The 20,383-nt window shown below is 44.3% G+C and overlaps 1 protein-coding gene and 2 long non-coding RNA genes across 4 annotated transcripts; 1 reads left to right on the top strand and 2 right to left on the bottom strand.

Moving 5' to 3' along the window:
• Positions 1 to 2,582: 2,582 nt before the first annotated feature.
• Positions 2,583 to 4,706, top strand: LOC130520040 (uncharacterized). The gene is made up of 2 exons (XR_008948610.1): positions 2,583 to 2,636; positions 4,128 to 4,706. It is a non-coding gene; the product is annotated as an uncharacterized LOC130520040 (long non-coding RNA).
• Positions 4,707 to 5,173: 467 nt separating this feature from the next.
• LOC130520037 (uncharacterized) lies at positions 5,174 to 7,064 on the bottom strand. Of its 2 annotated transcripts, none has more exons than XM_057023595.1 (6): positions 6,643 to 7,064; positions 6,227 to 6,520; positions 5,819 to 6,140; positions 5,605 to 5,736; positions 5,454 to 5,512; positions 5,174 to 5,389 (listed from the first exon to the last, which is right to left on the bottom strand). In XM_057023595.1, exons 2-6 carry the CDS (start codon positions 6,272 to 6,274, stop codon positions 5,255 to 5,257), a joined length of 696 nt encoding a protein of 231 aa, XP_056879575.1. In that variant the 5' UTR covers positions 6,275 to 6,520; positions 6,643 to 7,064; the 3' UTR covers positions 5,174 to 5,254. The 2 variants fall into 2 exon arrangements, with proteins under 2 accessions (XP_056879575.1, XP_056879576.1); XM_057023596.1 differs by having other exon boundaries at positions 5,819 to 6,130; positions 6,226 to 6,520; positions 6,643 to 7,062.
• A 1,621-nt stretch (positions 7,065 to 8,685) lies between these two features.
• Positions 8,686 to 12,027, bottom strand: LOC130520039 (uncharacterized). The gene is made up of 4 exons (XR_008948609.1): positions 9,748 to 12,027; positions 9,333 to 9,626; positions 8,925 to 9,237; positions 8,686 to 8,837 (listed from the first exon to the last, which is right to left on the bottom strand). It is a non-coding gene; the product is annotated as an uncharacterized LOC130520039 (long non-coding RNA).
• Between the last annotated feature and the right edge of the window lie 8,356 nt (positions 12,028 to 20,383).

Below are 20,383 nucleotides of genomic sequence, written 5' to 3'. Positions count from 1 at the left end.
ATGTGCTTTTACGTGTGAAGATTCCAAAATAAAGGTTACAGTTTGACATAAAATGTTGTGAAGATACTTTGTAATGTTTTTTAAATTTATTTGACCCCCCCCCCCCCCCCCAAGTAGCCCCAGATTGTGCAAAAAAGAACCTTAAAATTTAAAATTAGTGTCATTGAGGGAGTCATTCCCCTCCTGATATTTCCCGCAGTGTCTCGTTCATGATCAGCATCAGACAGTCATTTCCAGTCATTAATGTTCCACCCTTTTCTTGTGTTTAATTAGTATTAACAAATTGGACTAACCCTTTGCTTTTTGATGAAACTGTATATAAACCTTGTGAACTGCTCTTCATGTTTCGAGTTGCGGCTCTACTTTAGGGCCGAAAACTTAACCTCAAATGGACACCAAAGGAAGTTTTGATTTTGATTCTTTGGAATTTTATTTTCTCAGTGCATGCACAGCAAATCACCAGCAGGGCGACATTACACCTTTTAAATACCTGCTAGATTGCATGCTTTGTTGACTTGATTCTGCCTCTGCCTCCATCAACTTTTAGGTTTCGCATGTTGGGTTATGAATTTTAAAAGTAGCAACAAGCACTAAACCATAATAACAAAGATCACATAAAATGCTTCTCATGCTCAGATTTTATATTGATTTTATATTGAATGCTCGTGCATTAGAGTTTACCCTCAACCGCATCAGCAAAGACGAATTAAAGAGTCTGTAGTCTGAAAATGTGATGGGCATATTTACAAAAAACACATTTCCTGCTTTTCAGCCAATCAGAATAGTTACACTGTAAGCGTTCCCATATTGAGAGGACTGTTAGTGAGCTACCACACCAATTGTGCAAGAGAAAGATGCTGCATCACATGATTGGAGGTCTGGCTGCTCTGATTCTCCTCAGTAGGTTATGTAAGTGCCCTTTTTTATGTTGAAATGACTGCAACCAATATAATTCCAGTTAAAAGATCGAAACAGGTAGATACTAATTTGCTTTGTTTCTTCTGTTGTTTTCATTGCCTCCAGCTCAAAATGAAGACGTTCCTCACAAGATCCCTGTGCGTGTGGTTAACCAGGGCGATAATGTCACCTTGACATGTCCAGCCTCTGCTGATGTAACTGGGTTTTTCTTACACAAAATAAAGTTCGGTTACTTAGCTCAGACATTTGCAAGCGGCTACGGCAAAGTGTCGCTCCAAGGACAGTTTAACACATCAAGATTTACAGCAACCACAGAGAATTCTCTGCATCTTTTTAAGATCAGAAACGCTTCCAAAGAAGATGAAGCGACATACTTGTGTCAAGCAGGAAGAGCGTACGAAATGTCATTTACCAACGGAACAGTTTTGATTGTGAACGGTAACGTAAGACCACACCTGAGTCCTTTTTCTGGTGAAAGAGTTGAGAATAACATGCTTTCTCTTTTCCATCCACTTCACCCAGACCACAAAGGTCAAAACTCGCTACGGGTGAAACAAAGCAAATCAGTCCACCCGGGTGGGTCGGTGACTCTCCAGTGCTCGCTCCACTCCAAGAAGGAAAAAAAAACGGCACACGTGTCCAGCTGAAGACAATGTGTACTGGATCAGACTGGGGTCAGGAGAATCCCACCCCAGTATCATTTACACACCCAGCCACAGCAGCTGTGAAGGGGAGGAAAGAAGCTGTTTCTATACTTTGTCCAAAACGGTCAACGTCTCTGATAAAGGAACATACTACTGCGCAGTGGACATGTGGGCAGATCCTTTTTGGTGGGGAGGAACCACGCAGCTGCCAAGTAAAGGAAACATATTTAATATTACCTGTATTAATATATTTACTGACAATTAACCAATTTTTCTTGTATAGTTTTGATGAGGTTGGCTGGATAATTTGCAGTGTTGTCGTTTTTGTTCTCTTTGGACTTTTGCAAGGCAGTTCTCAGATAAGCAGGAGTGTGGTGATTATGCAATCATTTACTTGGTAAAAACATCCGAAGCATCTCAAAGCTCTACTGCGCTATTGTGAACGTGTTTTCAGTTTATTCGAGGTAATTAGTGCTGCAGACCTAAAAAAACAACAACAAAAAAGATCTCCCATCTTCATCAGTTTTATTTAACATGTAAAGGAGTAATATGGGTTGGGTGGCAGGAATGATGCTGGATTTGCTGGTATTGGGTTAAAGTTGGAAACATTTTTTGAATTGACTGAACAAACTGTGCTATTATCATTTGTGGCACAACTATATACGTATAAATATCAATATCAATATCAATCTTATTTATATGGCACTTTTATACGCTAGGTAGCACAAAGTGCGTGTATGGAACTGTTAGGTTACATTCGCTGTTGTTTCAGTTCTTATTCTTGGTTCCTTATAATGATTTTATAGAAAACACACGTGAAATGAGTGATGGTTTCCATTTCCAGCAGATGCACGGGTCCAATTCGTTGTTGTGATCGGAATACTGTCCGTCTGCTGCGTGCTGCTGCTGGCTGCTTTAATCATCTGCAGTAAGCGTAGGTCCATCGCTTTCACTGAATTGTCATTCAAAATCAACATTTATTTGATTTTTTGAATAAAGCTTTTTTAGCACTGATGCTTTCCAGTAGTCCTCACTACTGGTGACCCCCACAGCTCAGCTGAGGATCATCTGGAGGTAAATATATGTGTGGATAATGTGAAATGAATCATACCCTATATATTAACCAGGCTGACTCTTTATCAAAGTATGTCATGGAGTTAATAATAACAATAACATTATTATTATTATTATTATTAGTAGTAGTAGTAGTACTAATAATAATAGATAAATACATAAATAATAAAAGAAATAAATAAAAATCAAAAAGTGCCAAACAATCCATCATAAAACATAAATGCATGAAAGCAGTCACATATGTATGGGGGAAAAAAAGTCTTTAAAAGTTGTTTTTAATAAATGTGTCTGTGGGGACCTCAAAGGGCCCCGGTCCCTCAGGGTGAGGATTTTGAACCGAGGGAGCGTGTTGTGTTGTGTTGTGCAGAATGAGCAGCTCTTTGAGGTCGGGAGCGTTAGCGTGGATGCACTGGTGGAGTCTTGCAGCTCTGTTCTGAATAGACTCAAGTTTCAGGAGATTTTTGGTTCCTATCAGGAGTGAGTCGCATTAGTCCAGCCTGGAAGAGATGAAGGCATGAACAAGTTATTCAGGAGAAAGTTCTGGCTCATTCATGCCTTTATGTCCTCCAGACAGAGAGTGAGTGAGGTGAGTGATGGTAGAGATGGAGCGGATGGTGAAACAGAAGACAGGTCTGTTTTATATAAAATTGGGTTTCATCTTTGTAGGAAACAGAAGGAAATTCCTTAGCGAATGACGACTTGTGGCAGCATATATTGGATGAAAGGGTAGGGAGCGTTAACTAGGCAAAGATGCAGTTTTTCCTTGGTGGTCTGTGATTAAAATCCTGGAGATACATGTGTGTTCATTTGACAACAAAAAGGAACGACTCTAAAATTGTTCCTAGGAAGCAAATCTGTTTTATTTTACCTTTCCAGACAAACTCATGCTTATAAACAGGTTCTGAAAGAAAATCACAGTGTCACCAACCACTGCGGACTTACTCCTCTGTTCCACTTTGCATCTTTAGTGATGCCTTTGCGTGCATGCTCGCTTCCTCTCCTCCTCCTGCTTAGGACCTCTGTGACCACTGGGGGGCCCAAGGCCCAGCAAATAACTTAGCAAATAATAAGCAAAAACCCCATAAGTAAATTTTGTTTACATGGTTGAGTGATGATGATTCAACTTTTGTCAAATGTATATGCTTTTTATAAAAACTGTGTTACTCAAGGCTACAGTTGGAGGTCAGTCATGATATATCCTGCAACAATGAAACAAGTAATGCATAGCTTTCACCATAAATGCCCAAATGCATCACTATATTTTTGCAGCCAAAGTTCGCAACCACCTAATCTCTATGTACCACATCGACATCAGTGCTGGAGTAATTTTATTTTCTCCCTACAAATTAACAAATATCAAACACGCACTGGTGCTGTGTCACAGTGGATACATTGAGTTCCTCACTATAGAGGGTATAGGGGTTGGTTTTGGACACCGCCTCAGATTTACACGTCATCATTGAAGATTTAACGTGTGTTGATTATTTTCAGGATGGCGAGTTGAGAGAAGAGAGCTATGTAACGCTGAATTTCCCCTCAAGAAAGAAAAGGCATGCAGCAAAGGGGGAGTTACCCCCAGAGTGCATTTACTCTGGTGTCAGAGGCTGAAAAGACTTTGAATGTGAAATTTAGAAATAGAAAGAAATAAGAAAATCATTCAAGAGGTATTTCACCCAGGATGACAAAATGGATGCGTCTTTGCTGTGGACCTAATGTGTGAGTGGTGACTCTGAATAATCACTCTGCAACAAAAAACTGCAACGATTGTTGACATGTGGTTATAAATGTGGCCAGAATGAGCAGAATGGTAAATGTGCACACATCAGGAAATGATGCGAGAATCTAAGTTTCAGTCTGAGGGGAACTAAGTACTGGTTTACTGTAAAATAAATAAATAAAATATATATATACCAAACTCATTATATCTGTTTTCACATAGAATTCTCATTTTATTGTCATTTATTTTTTAAATGTTATGAGATGGTATGCCAAAAAACCCAAACCCCAAAAAATGACCGATTATTGTAGTTGATTTTGTCCTCAAAGCTCATTAAAGTGGTCGTAAAGCAACTTAAACAGTTTTTCTGTGTGTGAATGAACTGAATCAACAACAACACCATTTTAGGGAAACGTTGGGGTGGTCCATTTGTCACTAATCCCCCATTTAAATATTCACCATGTGCTGGTGATGTGTTAGTTATCAGTGGATACTTCAAGGTACGGCAAAGCAGGCGTTAAACTGAGTTATGTTGTGGCGGACACATAGGGGTGTATCTCACACCCAGGTGATGCATGGGTGATGATGACGTGGTTAGTCCTTCATTAGATGCACTGTTCGAAGCGCCATTTAGTATTGTCTGGTGGATGCGGAATAAAGACGTTTAAACCATCTGCTCAGTCTGAGTCGTTCCTCGTCCAGCCACAACGTCACAATAACATCAGCACAGTTTTGCCTTTAGGTACAGTCAACTTTCCCCTGCTGCCCCTGAGAGGCATGGCATTTAGTTAACAGTGAGTTAAATACGTAAAACACAGCATCTCTTTGCACACATTTCATTTGTTAATGAAGGAAAATGACCAAAAATATGGTAAAATGAAGTATAATGTAGAAGTCAGCCTTAATCAGCCCCTCCAGAGTATTCCCTGACATCAGAGTAGATGCTTCTTTCTTCCTTCTCTGTATCATCATTTCTCACTGATTTTCTTCGAGCAATGTTTGGAATGGCGTAAACCAAATCCTGCTCCTCACTGGTCTGGGAGAAAACATGGACAATCATTATTATTAACATTAAGTATGGCTGTTTATCATGTCTTTACCTGTTGATTGCAGTGATCAACACTGACTTTTACAGCAGTTCTTTGCAGAGTAAAACGAGCTGTTTGGTGAAAGAAAAGTACACAAGTGAAGTAAATTTGCCCAAAATGCTTCTCAAGTAACTTTAAGACATTTAAGAGAGGTGTTTCTTACCAGTGCAACAGCCACAAAGGTTATTCTTCTGCTTAGTCCTCAGATAAATAAAAAGGACGATGAGACCAACGGACACAGCAGCACCGAGTGTGTATAAAACTGTGGAGCTTATATGGCCATCTTTAATTTTCACTGAAATAAAATAAATAAAATAATTAGCATATTTATTGCCAATTTGAAATACAGGAAGTAGAATGCAAAAATCAACCTTTACCTTCAATTTCGGGCTCTGAGCAGTTCCCCCATGTCTGCTCACATTTTCCTACGGAACAACACAAATCTCCAGAAGAGCAGATGTTACTGAAGACGCTGTTTCTGGATCTGTTTAAGTTGTTTTCATCCACTTCCACGTTGTTTCTGCAATGAAAACTGAAAAATGGCCCAACAGATCTGGAGCCACAGCAGCGGCTGTTGAGGTCATCCAGAGACGTTGGGTTCTCGGAGTCAGAGAGGACGGGACACTGGAGGAGCACAGAGCGTTCTCCAGGGGTCGGATCATAGGGATGAGCCGTGGGGACACCATCACCTTCGGATTCGGAGACAAAATTAGGCACAAATGAATTCTGATAAATGAACTGTGATGTTCCAAGATGAACTATGTCCAAACCAGCAGATATTCACCTACTACTGTTAGGTCTACTCTTTTCAAAAATGCACTTTTCTCCGTCATGCAGAAATAAACTCCAGTATCATCCACACGTGGGTTTTTTAATAACCAAATCAAATGATCCTGATTCCATTTTGGTTGTGAAGTGAGAATCTTTTGTAGGATGAGATGATTTTCCGAGGAGTTCAGGTAAGAATCCAGGAATAACTCTGATCCATGAGAGGAGTGCTGACGTCTTGCGGGGACACTTCAGTCTCACAGTCTCTCCAACAGTTACATTCTTGGTCTCAATGTTGTTATTTGTGCATCCTGTAAAGGCAAATAATACACCCAACATCGGAAAATGTGTTTGATCTCTCCAAAATGACAGAGCAAAGAGCAGATTCTTGGAACTAATTAGTAAAAAAAAAAGTAGTTCCTGGGTTACTTACCCCCAAATCTGACAGGAAAGAGGAGGATATAAAATAGAATCACCATTCTCTACTTAGTGCGCCTGTCGCGTCTCACGGGTTAAAGGTGCTGCTCAAATGATCAGATGAAGGAAACAGTTTCATTACAGTGTGCTTGGTTCTCAGTAAGAGCACAGGGGAAGTGATATCAGCTCGTTTTCCAACCTCTGAAAACTGAAGCAGAGTTTTTAACTAGTAAAAGCACTGTGATGACATTTCCCCTTTTCTTAAATCTGAGAGTATTTAGTTTTGATGGTGAAGGAATTCATTTAAATTTTTAGCTCCCTGACTCGCCAACCAGAAATTTACAGCAGTAACCCAAAAATTATGTTTAGAAGAGATTTTGGTTTGTGTTTTAGCACATCCAATGAGATCACCTACACTTCAAACCAATTTAATTTAAACTAATTTACTAATAATTACATGTATTTAATATAGAATAATATTAAGAATGAACAAACTCTCTCCTTGAGGCAAGTGTGGTGAGACAGAAACCATGAAATGACCCTGTTTCCTTTAACCCAACTGTGTAGAGAGAGGGAGAGGTGCAATAGAGGGAGGTTAGAAAGACAATAGACACGTTGAGCACAAAAATATTTAGATTTAAAATTCAAAGAACAATAATATACAAGTCTGTTTAAGCGAAGTGGAAGCAAACGTGTAATGACTTCATCTACCACTAGGGGGAGACATACATGCTGCAGTACATATTAAAATTGTACTGTAGCACCAACAATTACGCATTTGTGCTTAAACATGCAGCAGTTTTTGAACCTGAACTGGAACCAGTAGGTCAGTTTGATGTGGCTCAGTCTAATAGGCAGTCCATCAAAGTCTGGTGACATCCTGATGTGCAGAATTATTTAAACAAATGATAAACTATGATTGCATTATCAATTATTAATTCTTATTATTATTTGTTCTAATCAGCTCACATAAAAGATTCTTATAAAGCTAGCCACACGGTGCTTTAATACCAGACCAATGTCTGCGGATGTCCAGACCTCCAGTGGATATAAAGAATAGTTGAACATTTTTCGCTTAATTTATATTCTAGGCCAATGGTTTGACAGACAATTATGTGGTTTAGACAGTTCATATGTTTCAATTTCCGTGTTTATCGGATGCATCTGTTCATTTTCAACCAAATGTCTGTTTTACTTATATACATAGTAACTTATTAACGCTGCCTTACAAATAAACTTAAATTATTGGGAAAAATCTGTAACAAAACATAAAAGGTACGTTTTTAGCCTTTTATTAAACACACTAAAGCACACTTTTAGTTAATTCTGGTTCATAATAACATAAATGCTTTTGCTGTGACACACCAGCATTATTTTGAGCAAGTTTCAGAAACAGTTAACTTACAAAAAAGACACCATAGAAATTAAAACACCAAAACTGCTAAAAAAAAATGTTTTTACAATAATTACAATAATACAATGAACAATATTAAGAAACAATTTCAGGTTGAGAGGAGCAGAACTGATCAAACCTGACCAGACCAATTTTAAATTTTAAATCGGTCCTTCTATGGATACAAAGCAGCTCTTAAAACTCTGAAAAGCTGAGCGATAACGTCGCCATATTTGTATCTGTGTGTAATTTTATTTGAATTGTCTTAATAAACAATGTGTTTCCTACATTTGCATTAATTTCCTCTAACGGGGGTCCTCACTTCAGAGTAGACTGTTTGTCTTTGAGACGACCTCTGTCTGGTTGAGCTTTGCTCCTGGTGAAGACTGCAGCAGAAACACATCTCCTCTTCTGTCTGAGCAGACACAGGGAAAAATCTCATGTTAATCAAAAATCAGTATTTACACGTCTAGAACGCTTTTGATTGTTCTGATCCTCACCGGCTGAGTGTCCTCGTCACTCGTGCCTGTTGTGCAACTGAGTATGGCAGCTGTTTTAAAATAAGAGAAATAAAAACAGCTGAGTAAAACGAGCTGTTTGGTGAAAGAAAAGTACACAAGTGAAGTAAATTTGCCCAAAATGCTTCTCAAGTAACTTTAAGACATTTAAGAGACGTGTTTCTTACCAGTGCAACAGCCGACAAAGGTTATTCTTCTGCTCAGTCCTCAGATAAATAAAAAGGACGATGAGACCACCGGACACAGCAGCACCGAGTGTGTATAAAACTGTGGAGATTATATGGCCATCTTTAATTTTCACTGAAATCATAAAATTAAAATAATTAGCATATTTATTGCCAATTTGAAATACAGGAGTAGAAGTAGAATGTAAAAATAAACGTTTACCTTCAATTTCGGGCTCTGAGCAGTTCCCACATGTCTGCTCACATTTTCCTACGGAACAACACAAATCTCCAGAAGAGCAGATGTTACTGAAGACGCTGTTCTGGATCTGTTTAAGTTGTTTTCATCCACTTCCACGTTGTTTCTGCAATGAAAACTGAAAAATGGCCCAACAGATCTGGAGCCACAGCAGCGCGGCTGTTGAGGTCATCCAGAGACGTTGGGTTCTCGGAGTCAGACAGGACGGGACACTGGAGGAGCACAGAGCGTTCTCCAGGGGTCGGATCATAGGGATGAGCCGTGGGGACACCATCACCTTCGGATTCGGAGACAAAATTAGGCACAAATGAATTCTGATAAATTAACTGTGAAGTTCCAAGATGAACTATGTCCAAACCAGCAGATATTCACCTACTACTGTTAGGTCTACTCTTTTCAAAAATGCACTTCGCCCCGTCATGCACAAATAAACTCCAGTATCATCCACACGTGGGTTTTTAATAACCAAATCAAATGATCCTGATTCCATTTGGGTTGTGAAGTGAGAATCTTTTGTATGTTCAAGTGATTTTCCGAGGCGTTCAGGTAAGGTTCCAGGAATAACTCTGATCCATAAGTGGGTTTCTACCGTCTTGCGGGGACACTTCAGTCTCACAGTCTCTCCAACAGTTACTTTCTTGTTCTCAATGTTGTTATTTGTGCATCCTGTAAAGGCAAATAATACACCCAACATAGGAAAATGTGTTTGATCTCTCCAAAATGACAGCAAAGAGCAGATTCTTGGAACTAATTAGTAAAAAAAAATGTAGTTTCCTGGGTTACTTACCCCCAAATCTGACAGGAAAGAGGAGGATATAAAATAGAATCAGCATTCTCTACTTAGTGCGCCTGTCGCGTCTCACGGGTTAAAGGTGCTGCTCAAATGATCAGATGAAGGAAACAGTTTCATTACAGTGTGCTTGGTTCTCAGTAAGAGCACAGGGGGGAGAGATCAGCTCGTTTTCCAACCTCTGAAAACTGAAGCAGAGTTTTTAAGTTTTTAAAGTAAAAGCACTGTGATGACATTTCCCTTTTTCTTAAATCTGAGATTATTTAGTTTTGATGGTGAAGGAATTCATTTGAATTTTAGCTCCCTGACTCGCCAACCAGAAATTTACAGTAATAACCCAAAAATTATGTTTAGAAGAGATTTTGTTTGTGTTTTAGCACATCCAATGAGATCATCTACATTTCAAACCAATTTAATTTAAACTAATTTACTAATAATTACATGTATTTAATATAGAATAATATTAAGAATGAACAAACTCTCTCCTTGAGGCAAGTGTGGTGAGGCAGAAACCATGAAATGACCCTGTTTCCTTTAACCCAACTGGTAGAGAGAGGAAGAGGTGCAATAGAGGGAGGTTAGAAAGACAATAGACACATTCAGCACAAAAATATTTAGATTTAAAATTCAAAGAACAATAATATACAAGTCTGTTTAAGCGAAGTGGTAAGCAAGTGTGTAATTACTTCATCTAACACGAGGGGAAGACATACACGCTGCAGTACATATTAAAACTGTACTGTAGCACCAACAATTACGCAATTGTGCTTAAACATGCAGCAGTTTTTGAACCTGAACTGGAACCAGTAGGTCTGTTTGATGTGGCTCAATCTAATAAGCAGTCCATCAAAGTCTGGTGACATCCTGATGTGCAGAATTATTTAAACAAATGATAAACTAGGATTGCATTATTAATTATTAATTCTTATTATTTTGTGGTCTAATCAGCTCACATAGAAGATTCTTATAAAGCTAGCCACACGGTGCTTTAATACTAGACCAATGTCTGTGGATGTCCAGACGTCCAGTGGATATAAAGAATAATTGAACATTTTTAGCTTATTAACGGCTGCCTTACAAATGAATTTTGCTTCAACAAACAAGATTAAACACTAAATTATTGCCCACAAATCACATCAAAGACAGCAGTTCATCGTCGGTCAAACACTGAGGACACCAGACTTTGGAAGAATCTGTGAATTAGTTCTTTTCTGTTCATATGTAGAAATTCATCAGTAATCAAACTACTGTGGAAGAACCTCTCACAGACTGCCCCCCCCTCACACACACACACACACACAGGCAACAGAACGTTCACAGTCCAGCCCAGGAAGCCGTGCTCCACATTGAAGCCGAAACGACACAAATGAGGGTTCAAGTTTCATGTTGGCTGATGTTATTGTGAGCTGTGACCTCACAGGCTGCTGAGAAGGAGCTTTCCTGGATAGAAATGTGTTAATATAATAGATAATAGAACTGGTTGAGGACGTTATTGTGAAATACAAATAAATAACATCAAGGTAAACTTAATTTGTATGTGCACCATTGATTGTTATTCATATTTTACATTTTACCAAACCCCTGTTTTCTCTCATTCATTGGTTTTTGACAAAAATAAGGAAGTCTTCAGGAGGAGGCGGAGGTGACTCTAGGGGGCGATGCAGTTAAGATATGCTTAGATATCACCATAAATGCCCAAATGCATCACTATATTTGTTGCAGCCAAAGTTTGCAGACACTTAATGTCTATGTACCACATCGACATCAGTGCTGGAGTAATTTTATTTTCTCCCTACAAATCAACAAATATCAAACACGCACTGGTGCTGTGTCACAGTGGATACATTGAGTTCCTCACTATCGAGGGTATAGGGGTTGGTTTTGGACACCGCCTCAGATTTACACGTCATCATTGGAGATTTAATGTGTGTTGATTATTTTCAGGATGGCGAGTTGAGAGAAGAGAGCTATGTAACGCTGAATTTCCCCTCAAGAAAGAAAAGGCATGAAGCAAAGGGGGAGTTACCCCCAGAGTGCATTTACTCTGGTGTCAGAGGCTGAAAAGACTTTGTGAAATTTAGAAATAGAAAGAAATAAGAAAATCATTCAAGAGGTATTTCACCCAGGATGACAAAATGGATGCGTCTTTGCTGTGGACCTAATGTGTGAGTTGTGACTCTGAATAATCACTCTGCAACAAAAAACCACAAAGATTGTTGACATGTGGTTATAAATGTGGGCAGAATGAGCAGAAGTTTCAGTCTGAGGGGAATTAAGTACTGGCGCACACACACACCACACACACACACACACACACACACACACACACACACACACACACACACCTTTTTATTGTCATTTATTTTTTAAATGTTATGAGATTGTATGCCAAAAAACCCAAAACCCCAAAAAATGACCGATTATTGAGTTGATTTTGTCCTCAAAGCTCATTAAAGTGGTCGTAAAGCAACTTAAACAGTTTTTTTTGTGTGTGAATGAACTGAATCAACAACACCATTTTAGGGAAACGTTGGGGTGGTCCATTTGTCACCAATCCCCCATTTAAATATTCACCATGTGCTGGTGATGTGTTAGTTATCAGTGGATACTTCAAGGTACGGCAAAGCAGGCGTTAAACTGAGTTACGTTGTGGCGGACACATAGGGGTGTATCTCACACCCAGGTGATGCATGGGGTGATGGGCGTGGTTAGCCCTTCATTAGATGCACTGTTCGAAGCGCCATTTAGTATTGTCTGGTGGATGCGGAATAAAGACGTTTAAACCATCTGCTCAGTCTGAGTCGTTCCTCGTCCTGCCACAACTGTTAAGCTCAAGGGGACCCCGAAAGGCAGACAGACACGGGAATTAAAAGTAACTCAGACGATTTTAATGAAACAAAAAAAGGACAGGAGGGAAGAAACTAAATGAGGAGGGAGGCCGAGACAAACTATAGGGGGCGTGGGGGAATGTCTTGGATGCAGATGTTGGATGTAAATGAAGTGTGAATTGAGGGTGTGTGGGTGTGAATGCGTGAATGAAATATCAGTGGAGGGGGTGTTGTACATGTGCGTGATGCGGCAGACGAACCAAGTCCGAGATCCGGGGGCGAGAGTCCGTGGGGGAGTCCAAGTGTCCAGAGGCCAGGGGAAATCCGTCCGAGGAAGGGGAAGAGGGCAGAGGAAGAGGGGCTAGGAAGGTTGCAGAGGAGCAGGGGGAGACGCTGGAGAAGGCTGGGAGTCGCTGGGACACGCAGGGAGACACAGGGAGGCGCTGGGGAGTCGCTGGGGAGCCTGGAGAGATGCTGGGTCGACGGAATGTTTTGCTAAAACACCAGTTAGATCAAGCACTGGCCTGAGTGCAGAGGGGCCTTTTATGGGTGCAGAGTTGTTTGGGCGGATTGGGTGCAGCTGGAGGAGAGGGCACGGGTGGTGGTGGTTGAGCTGATTGCACAGGAGGAGGTGGGGCCAGAGTAGGAGTCACAACAGTACCCCCCCCCCTTACGGGAGGCACCGGACGACCGCCCAGGAGCATCCGGGTGGTCTCGGTAGAAGTCTTCGAGGAGGGAGGGGTCAGCGAGGTAGGATGGGGGCACCCAGCTCTGGTCTTCGGGGCTGTAACCCACCCAATCCACCAGGTACTGGAAGCCCCTTCCCCGTCGGCGGACCGCCAGCAGCTTGTTAACTCTCCACACCGGCTCTCCGTCCGACAGGACCTGTGGGGGAGGTGGAGTCGGAGCAGGAGGGGACAGGGGGCTGGTGGAGAAGGGTTTAATGAGCAAGACGTGGAAGACCGGGTGTACCTTGAGGACAGCGGGGAGATCCAAACGGACTGCAGAGGGGTTGATGATGCTGCAGATGGTGTAGGGACCGATGTAGCGGGGGTTCAGCTTTCTGGAGGAAGTCTGCGAGGTCTGGAGGGGCAGGTCCCGGGCCAACAGCCAGACCTTCTGGCCAGGCCGGTAAGCAGGGGCCGGCCTCCTTCACCGGTTGGCCGAACGCCGGGACTGCTCTGTGGCCCGCAAGATGGCTTTGCGGGCAGCCTTCCAGATGCGCCGACACCGGCGGAGATGGGCCCTGGTAGACGGCACTGCGATCTCCAGCTCCTGCTGGGGGAACAGAGGGGGTTGGTAGCCCAGGAAACATTGAAAGGGGGACATACCAGTAGCAGAGCTCTCCATGGCGTTGAGGGAGTATTCCACCCACGGCAGGAACTTGGACCAGGAGGCAGGATTGCTGGTGGTCACGCAGCGCAGGGCCGCCTCCAAAGCCTGGTTGGCCCGTTCGGCTTGTCCGTTGGACTGGGGGTGGTACCCAGAGGTCAGGCTGACCGTGGCCCCTATCCCCTTGCAGAAGGCCTGCCACACCCTAGAAGTGAATTGGGGGCCACGGTCGGAGACCACGTCAAGGGGGATCCCGTGGAGACGTACGACGTGGGAGACCAGGAGTTCGGCAGTTTCTGCAGCAGAAGGGAGTTTGGGGAGAGCGACAAAGTGGACCCCTTGGAGAAGCGGTCCACAATGGTCAGGATGGTGTCGTTCCCCTGCGAGACGGGGAGGCCCGTCACAAAATCCAGGGCTATGTGAGACCAGGGTCGACTGGGGACGGGAAGGGGGTGCAGAAGGCCTGCTGGCGAGCAATGGGAGGCCTTGCTGCGGGCACAGACCGTGCAGGTGCCCACAAACTCCCGAACATCCTCTTGGAGGTTGGGCCACCAGAAGCACCGCTGCACGAACTCCGCCGTCCGACGCACGCCAGGATGGCAGGCGAAACAACTGGAGTGGCCCCACTCTAGCACCTGCGGCCGGACGGAGGAGGGCACGAACATCCGGTCCCGAGGCCCGTTCCCAGGATCGGGCTCGTCTCTCTGGGCTTGCTCGGCGGCCGTCTCGATCGGCCAGGAGATGACCCCTATGACCCGGGCCGGGGGAATGATGGTGTCAGGGTCCCTGGGGGCGCCGGAGAATTCCTCCGGAAAATGGCGGGAGAGGGCATTAGCCCGGATATTCTTGGAGCCTGGACGGAAAGTGAGGGTGAAGTCAAACCGACTGAAGAGAGCCCAGCGGCCCTGTCTGGGATTGAGTCTCTTGGCCGTTCTCACATAGGTCAAGTTCTTATGGTCCGACCACACAAGGAACGGGTGCCTTGCTCCCTCCAGCCAGTGTCTCCACTCCACCAAGGCTGCATAGACCGCCAGAAGTTCCCTGTTGCCCACATCGTAGTTTCGTTCAGCCGGATCAAAACGGTGGGAAAAGTAGGCACATGGGTGAATCTTCTGGTCTGCCTCGGACCGCTGGGAGAGGACTGCCCCGATGCCCGCGTCCGAAGCATCGACCTCGACGATGAACTGCCGAGCTGGGTCTGGGTGGGCGAGCACCGGAGCCATCGTGAACCTGTCCTTGAGGGCCGAGAAAGCGGTCTCAGCCTCCGGTGTCCAGGTGAAAGGGCGCGAGGTGGAGGTGAGAGCGGAGAGAGGGGCAGCCATTTGGCTGAATCCTTTGATGAACCACCGGATGAACCCAGCGAACCCAAGGAACCGGCGAAGCTGAGTGCGGTCGGTGGGGCATGGCCACTCCACCACAGCCTGGATCTTGGCCAGATCTGCGCGCACCCGCCCCTCCTCCACGATGTAGCCGAGGTACCCCACTGAGGCGGAGTGGAAGACGCACTTCTCAGCTTTGATGAAGAGTCGGTTCTCCAAAAGCCGTTGGAGGACCAGGCGGACATGCTGGTGGTGCTCCTCCATGGTGTGGGAGAAGACCAAGATGTCGTCCAAGTAGACCACCACAAAGACGTTGATCATGTCTCGGAGCACATCGTTGACCAACTCCTGGAAGACGGCGGGGGCGTTGGAGAGGCCGAAGGGCATGACCAGGTATTCGAAGTGCCCGAGGTGAGTGTTGAAGGCGGTCTTCCATTCGTCCCCTTTCCTGATCCGCACCAGGTGGTAAGCGTTGCGGAGGTCCAACTTGGTGAACACCCGGGCATGAGTGAGGGGCTCGAATGTGGAACTCATAAGGGGAAGAGGGTACTTATTCTTAACTGTGATGTCGTTAAGTTTGCGGTCGACGCAGGGCCTCAGGCCGCCATCCTTCTTGGCTACAAAGAAGAAGCCCGCTGCTAAGGGGGATGATGATGGTCTTATGATACCAGAGGCGAGGGATTCTGTGATGTAATTGCGCATCGCCTCCTTCTCTGGGATGGAGAGATTATAAAGTCGACCCGTGGGGTAGGGAGCCCCGGGGAGGAGGTCGATGGGGCAATCATAGGGCCGGTGAGGGGGAAGGGAGAGAGCATTGTCCTTACTAAACACTGGGGCTAAATCATGGTAGATAGGGGGAACACCAGTGAGATCCGGGGGAGTGAGCGCGGGCCTGGGATTACTGGATGGAGAGGGGGCGGAGCGAAGGCAGTTGGCGTGACAGGCCACGCTCCAACCCAGGATCCGACCAGAAGCCAATGAGATGTGGGGGTCGTGCCTTTCCAACCACGGTCTTCCTAACACGAGTGGAGCGGTGGGGGCGTGCAAAACCAGGAAACTTGTACTCTATGTGGTTACCCGAGAGTGTTAGGGTGAGTGGGATGGTGCGATGAGTGATGTTACCCAGAGAGCGGCCATCGATCGCCTGGGGGGACAGGGAGCGATCGAGAGGAACCAGGGGGACACCAGCCTGACGTGCAAGAGAGAAAAGTCCATCAGGGACTCATCAGCCCCAGAGTCAATGAGAACACTCACCGGAATAGACTCCTTATCCCAGGAGAGTGTTGCGGGGAAGAGGCGGTTGTGTTGCTCGGTGGGTTGGGGAATCACAGCTCGGCTCACCAGTACTCCCCCTACTGGTGAGCAGGACCTTTTGGTCGGACGGGGCAGGCTTTGATGAAGTGGCCATTGTTTCCGCAGTACAGGCACAGCTGGTCTCGGAGTCTTTGCTCCCGCTCCTGCCGTGAGAGACGGGACCGGATGATCTGCATGGGTTCCTCTCCGGCTCTGGGGGAGGAGTGAGCTGGGGGTAGCAAGGGGATGTGAGGAGGCGGGGCGGCAGTGCTGGTAGGGGAGAAGTCAGGGGCAGAGGGAGTACGGTGGGAGAGTTGGCGGTTCTTTTCTTTTCTTTTAAGTTACAACCATTTCTCACATTTTGTTATTTATACCAACAAACCAGTTACACTTGGGACAATACCCTTAAAGTACTCACAAGGATGAATAACCAAAAACATCATAGTAAAATTTAAACTCAAAATAATTCAGCAAAAGACTGAACAATTTGTTTCCAAAAATAAATGCTTTTTTCTTAAAAAATGTAATTAAACGGGAAAAAAAAGATCCTTTTATTGTCCTGAACCTTTAATTAAGAGTCTATGGAAGTCTTCTGCACTTTTGCAGAGAGATGTGGGCAAATCCTACCAGTTCTGATGAAGCAGGGGGCTTTGCTTCTGCGTGATGCACGGGTTCTGGGTCATCGCGGTCTCCATGGGTGGCTCGCCATCTTGTATTACGCACGTGGATTCCAACTCTCCGATGGTTTCTGGTCCACTCTTTAAAAAAAAAAACCTCCTCGAAGCACGGAAACAACTCCAGTTCAACTCTTTTTTTTCACTCTTTTCTCTTTTTTCTATCCCAATCAGCGGCTCTGTGAAGATCGTTGCTCGTCTCCAATTCAGGTGCAGTGGAAGAGTCAAAACAACCCGATTGGCTGTGGCTAGTCACCTGGTCCACGTCAGCACAGCCCTTCAAAATAAGAGTCTAAACACAAATTTCAAATCGCTTCAAACAAAATGGAATCACAATGAATTTACAAACCTTTAACTCTCACCTAGACACCGTATCATGAAACATACAATTTTAATGATTTTTAACCATCTTAATCCATTTGTCTATCACAATGTATTTCTTATTAGCTGTTTTTTTATTTAACATGCTTTTATTGTATGAGGCTTTGTAAACCAGGGTTACATGATATGTAAGAAAAACACGCTTGAGCTGTAAAATAACTGTACAAGTGCAAAAGAACACCAGATCAAAGGTGCTTCCTGTTGTCATGTCATGTTATCGTTTGCATTTTATACCGTACCATGTACGTTTATCACACTGTTCCTTAGTGATGTCTATTTTATCCGGTGTAACTCGCAGGGTGCTGCTGACACGGACCACGGGCCTCGCTCTGGAACGCAGAAAGCCTGTTGATCATTTCAATTCAATTGTCTTCATCTCCACGTGCTTAAGTTTTAAATACCTATAAACAAAGACAGAATCGGACAGAGATCCTACAGCCAAATCAGGGTACAGATTATCGTCCACGTCCAAGTTCCCGGACAGTGAATATCCAAACAGCGTCACAGATCTGGATCTGGATGAGAGCAACTGAAGAAAAGAGAACAGTCAATCTCCCTTTCGGGGGAAATGTCCCTTCCAGGCTTCCATATTTACGTCCCTAACTGTGCTGCCTTTGTGTTGATACCGTTTGACGAGCCACAGTAAAGATACACTCAGCCAGACCCATCATATGGTGCTCCAACAGCAATATCTAACAATGGAAACAACAGTAACATACACAATATTAGTTTTTGGTCCGTGGCATTGTTCTTAAGCGTGTGATTTGTATTTAAAATATGCTGCAGTTCTTTTTCAGCTAGATTATCAGCTTGTAGTTGTCACACATGACCGCAGAGGTCGCTGTTTACTAGGTTTTCGTCTGCTTTGACGGCTCATTTGCCAGCTCTGTGGTTGACGTTTCAGTGTGTCCGTCGTTTTTATATTAAAATGACTTAACCTTCATAATTATCTTGATTGATGTCTCCTATGTTTTCCACGGCAAGTCCGAACAAGGAGCTTTGTTGTCCAAGAAGCTGAATTGGAGCGATCTTCTTCCAGTTTCTCCCATTGTCGTTAATATATATATATATACACAAAAGCCCACCAAGGAGGAGGAACCTGAGGGGCTATCATGGAAGGACAAGCCCATGCATGGAATGTACCACCGACAAATTGAGGAAGTGGCTGATATCGAGAAAACATACCAGTGGCTGACAAAGGCCGGACTGAAAGACAGCACAGAGGCACTAATCATGGCTGCACAAGAACAGGCCCTGAGCACCAGAGCCATAGAGGCCAGGGTCTACCATACCAGACAAGACCCCAGGTGCAGACTGTGTGGAGATGCCCCTGAGACAGTCCAGCAAATCACAGCAGGGTGCAAGATGCTGGCAGGCAAGGCATACATGGAACAGCATAACCAGATGCTGGCATAGTATACAGGAACATCTGCACTGAGTATGGGCTGGAGGTCCCAGGGACCAGGTGGGAGACACCTCCGAAAGTGGTGGAGAACGAGCAGGCCAAGATCCTGTGGGACTTCCAGATCCAGACTGACAAGATGGTGGTGGCCACCAGCCTGACATAGTGGTGGTGGATAAACACCGGAAGACAGTGGTGGTGATAGATGTAGCAATCCCGAGTGATAGCAACATCAGGAAGAAGGAACACGAGAAGCTGGAGAAGTACCAAGGGCTGAAGGAGGAGAAGGAGAGAATGTGGGGGATGAAGGCAACAGTGGTCCCAGTGGTGATCGGGACACTAGGGGCAGTAACACCCAACCTGAGTAGATGGCTCCAACAGATACCAGGAACCACACCAGAGATCTCTGTCCAGAAGAGCGCAGTCCTAGGAACAGCTAAGATCCTGCGCAGAACCCTCAGACTCCCAGGCCTCTGGTAGAGGACCCGAGTCTGAAGGAAGGAGGCACCGCCCAGGAGGGCGAGGAAGAATTTTTTTTTTTTTTTTAAAGAAAGATGAGTTAGTTAGTTAGTAACTAAGTCATCTTTCTTATAGAACTGTGGTGCCCCTACAGCAAGGTCCTCCCATCTTTGGAAAAGAAAAAAACAGCCACTAATGTCAATATTGATTGTTAGGTCATTGTACAGTAATACCATCATTGACTGTAAAGAGGCTGGGAGAGAGTTGAAGGTCTCGGAGGATAAATAAAAGATAATTTAATTAGATATTGTTCTAAAATAAACCTACCCATCACCGTTGAAATCAGCTACAGCCACATCATATCCAAAAGAAGAGGCCAGACCCGGACCAACTCCACAGACAAGTGTTTCTTGGCTCTAGGGCAGGCATGGGCAAACTAAGGCCCGGGGCCACACGCGGCCCGTTAAACGTTTTAATCCGGCCCGCCAAACTTGAAAAATGAAATCAATAAACCTTGTTAATGTTAAATTTTCACTGCAATTCTGGTGTTTTCCCACTAGAAAAAAGACAGTCAGGAGGAGAGTGATGGTGATATCCTGAAGGATAACAGAACTTTCAGTGCTTTAAAATAGAAATGGTTATTAATTTTTTTTAAAAAGGCACATTTTATTCATTTGATTTTAAGTGTTTTAAGACTCATTCCAAAGTCAGATATTTTGTTGTAATGCTTCTCTTCATTTTCATTTGAAATTAAAGCACATGTTTTCTCCATATCCCAAGATGTGTATTTTTTCTCCAATGAGGTGAGGTTACCAAAGCACTCCATCCATCCATCTGCTCCTGGTCCGGCCCCTTTGTCAAATGTTAGAACCCATTGTGGCCCACGAATCAAAATGTTTGCCCACCCCTGCTCTAGGGTCTGGCCTAAGAAAGGCCACCTGACCA

The sequence above is a fragment of the Takifugu flavidus genome, unplaced genomic scaffold (genome assembly GCF_003711565.1).
Source record: "Takifugu flavidus isolate HTHZ2018 unplaced genomic scaffold, ASM371156v2 ctg269, whole genome shotgun sequence".
Classification (NCBI taxonomy): Eukaryota; Metazoa; Chordata; class Actinopteri; order Tetraodontiformes; family Tetraodontidae; genus Takifugu; species Takifugu flavidus.
The sequence above is the reverse complement of the archived record's forward strand: the minus strand, read 5'-3'. Positions and strand labels throughout refer to the sequence as shown.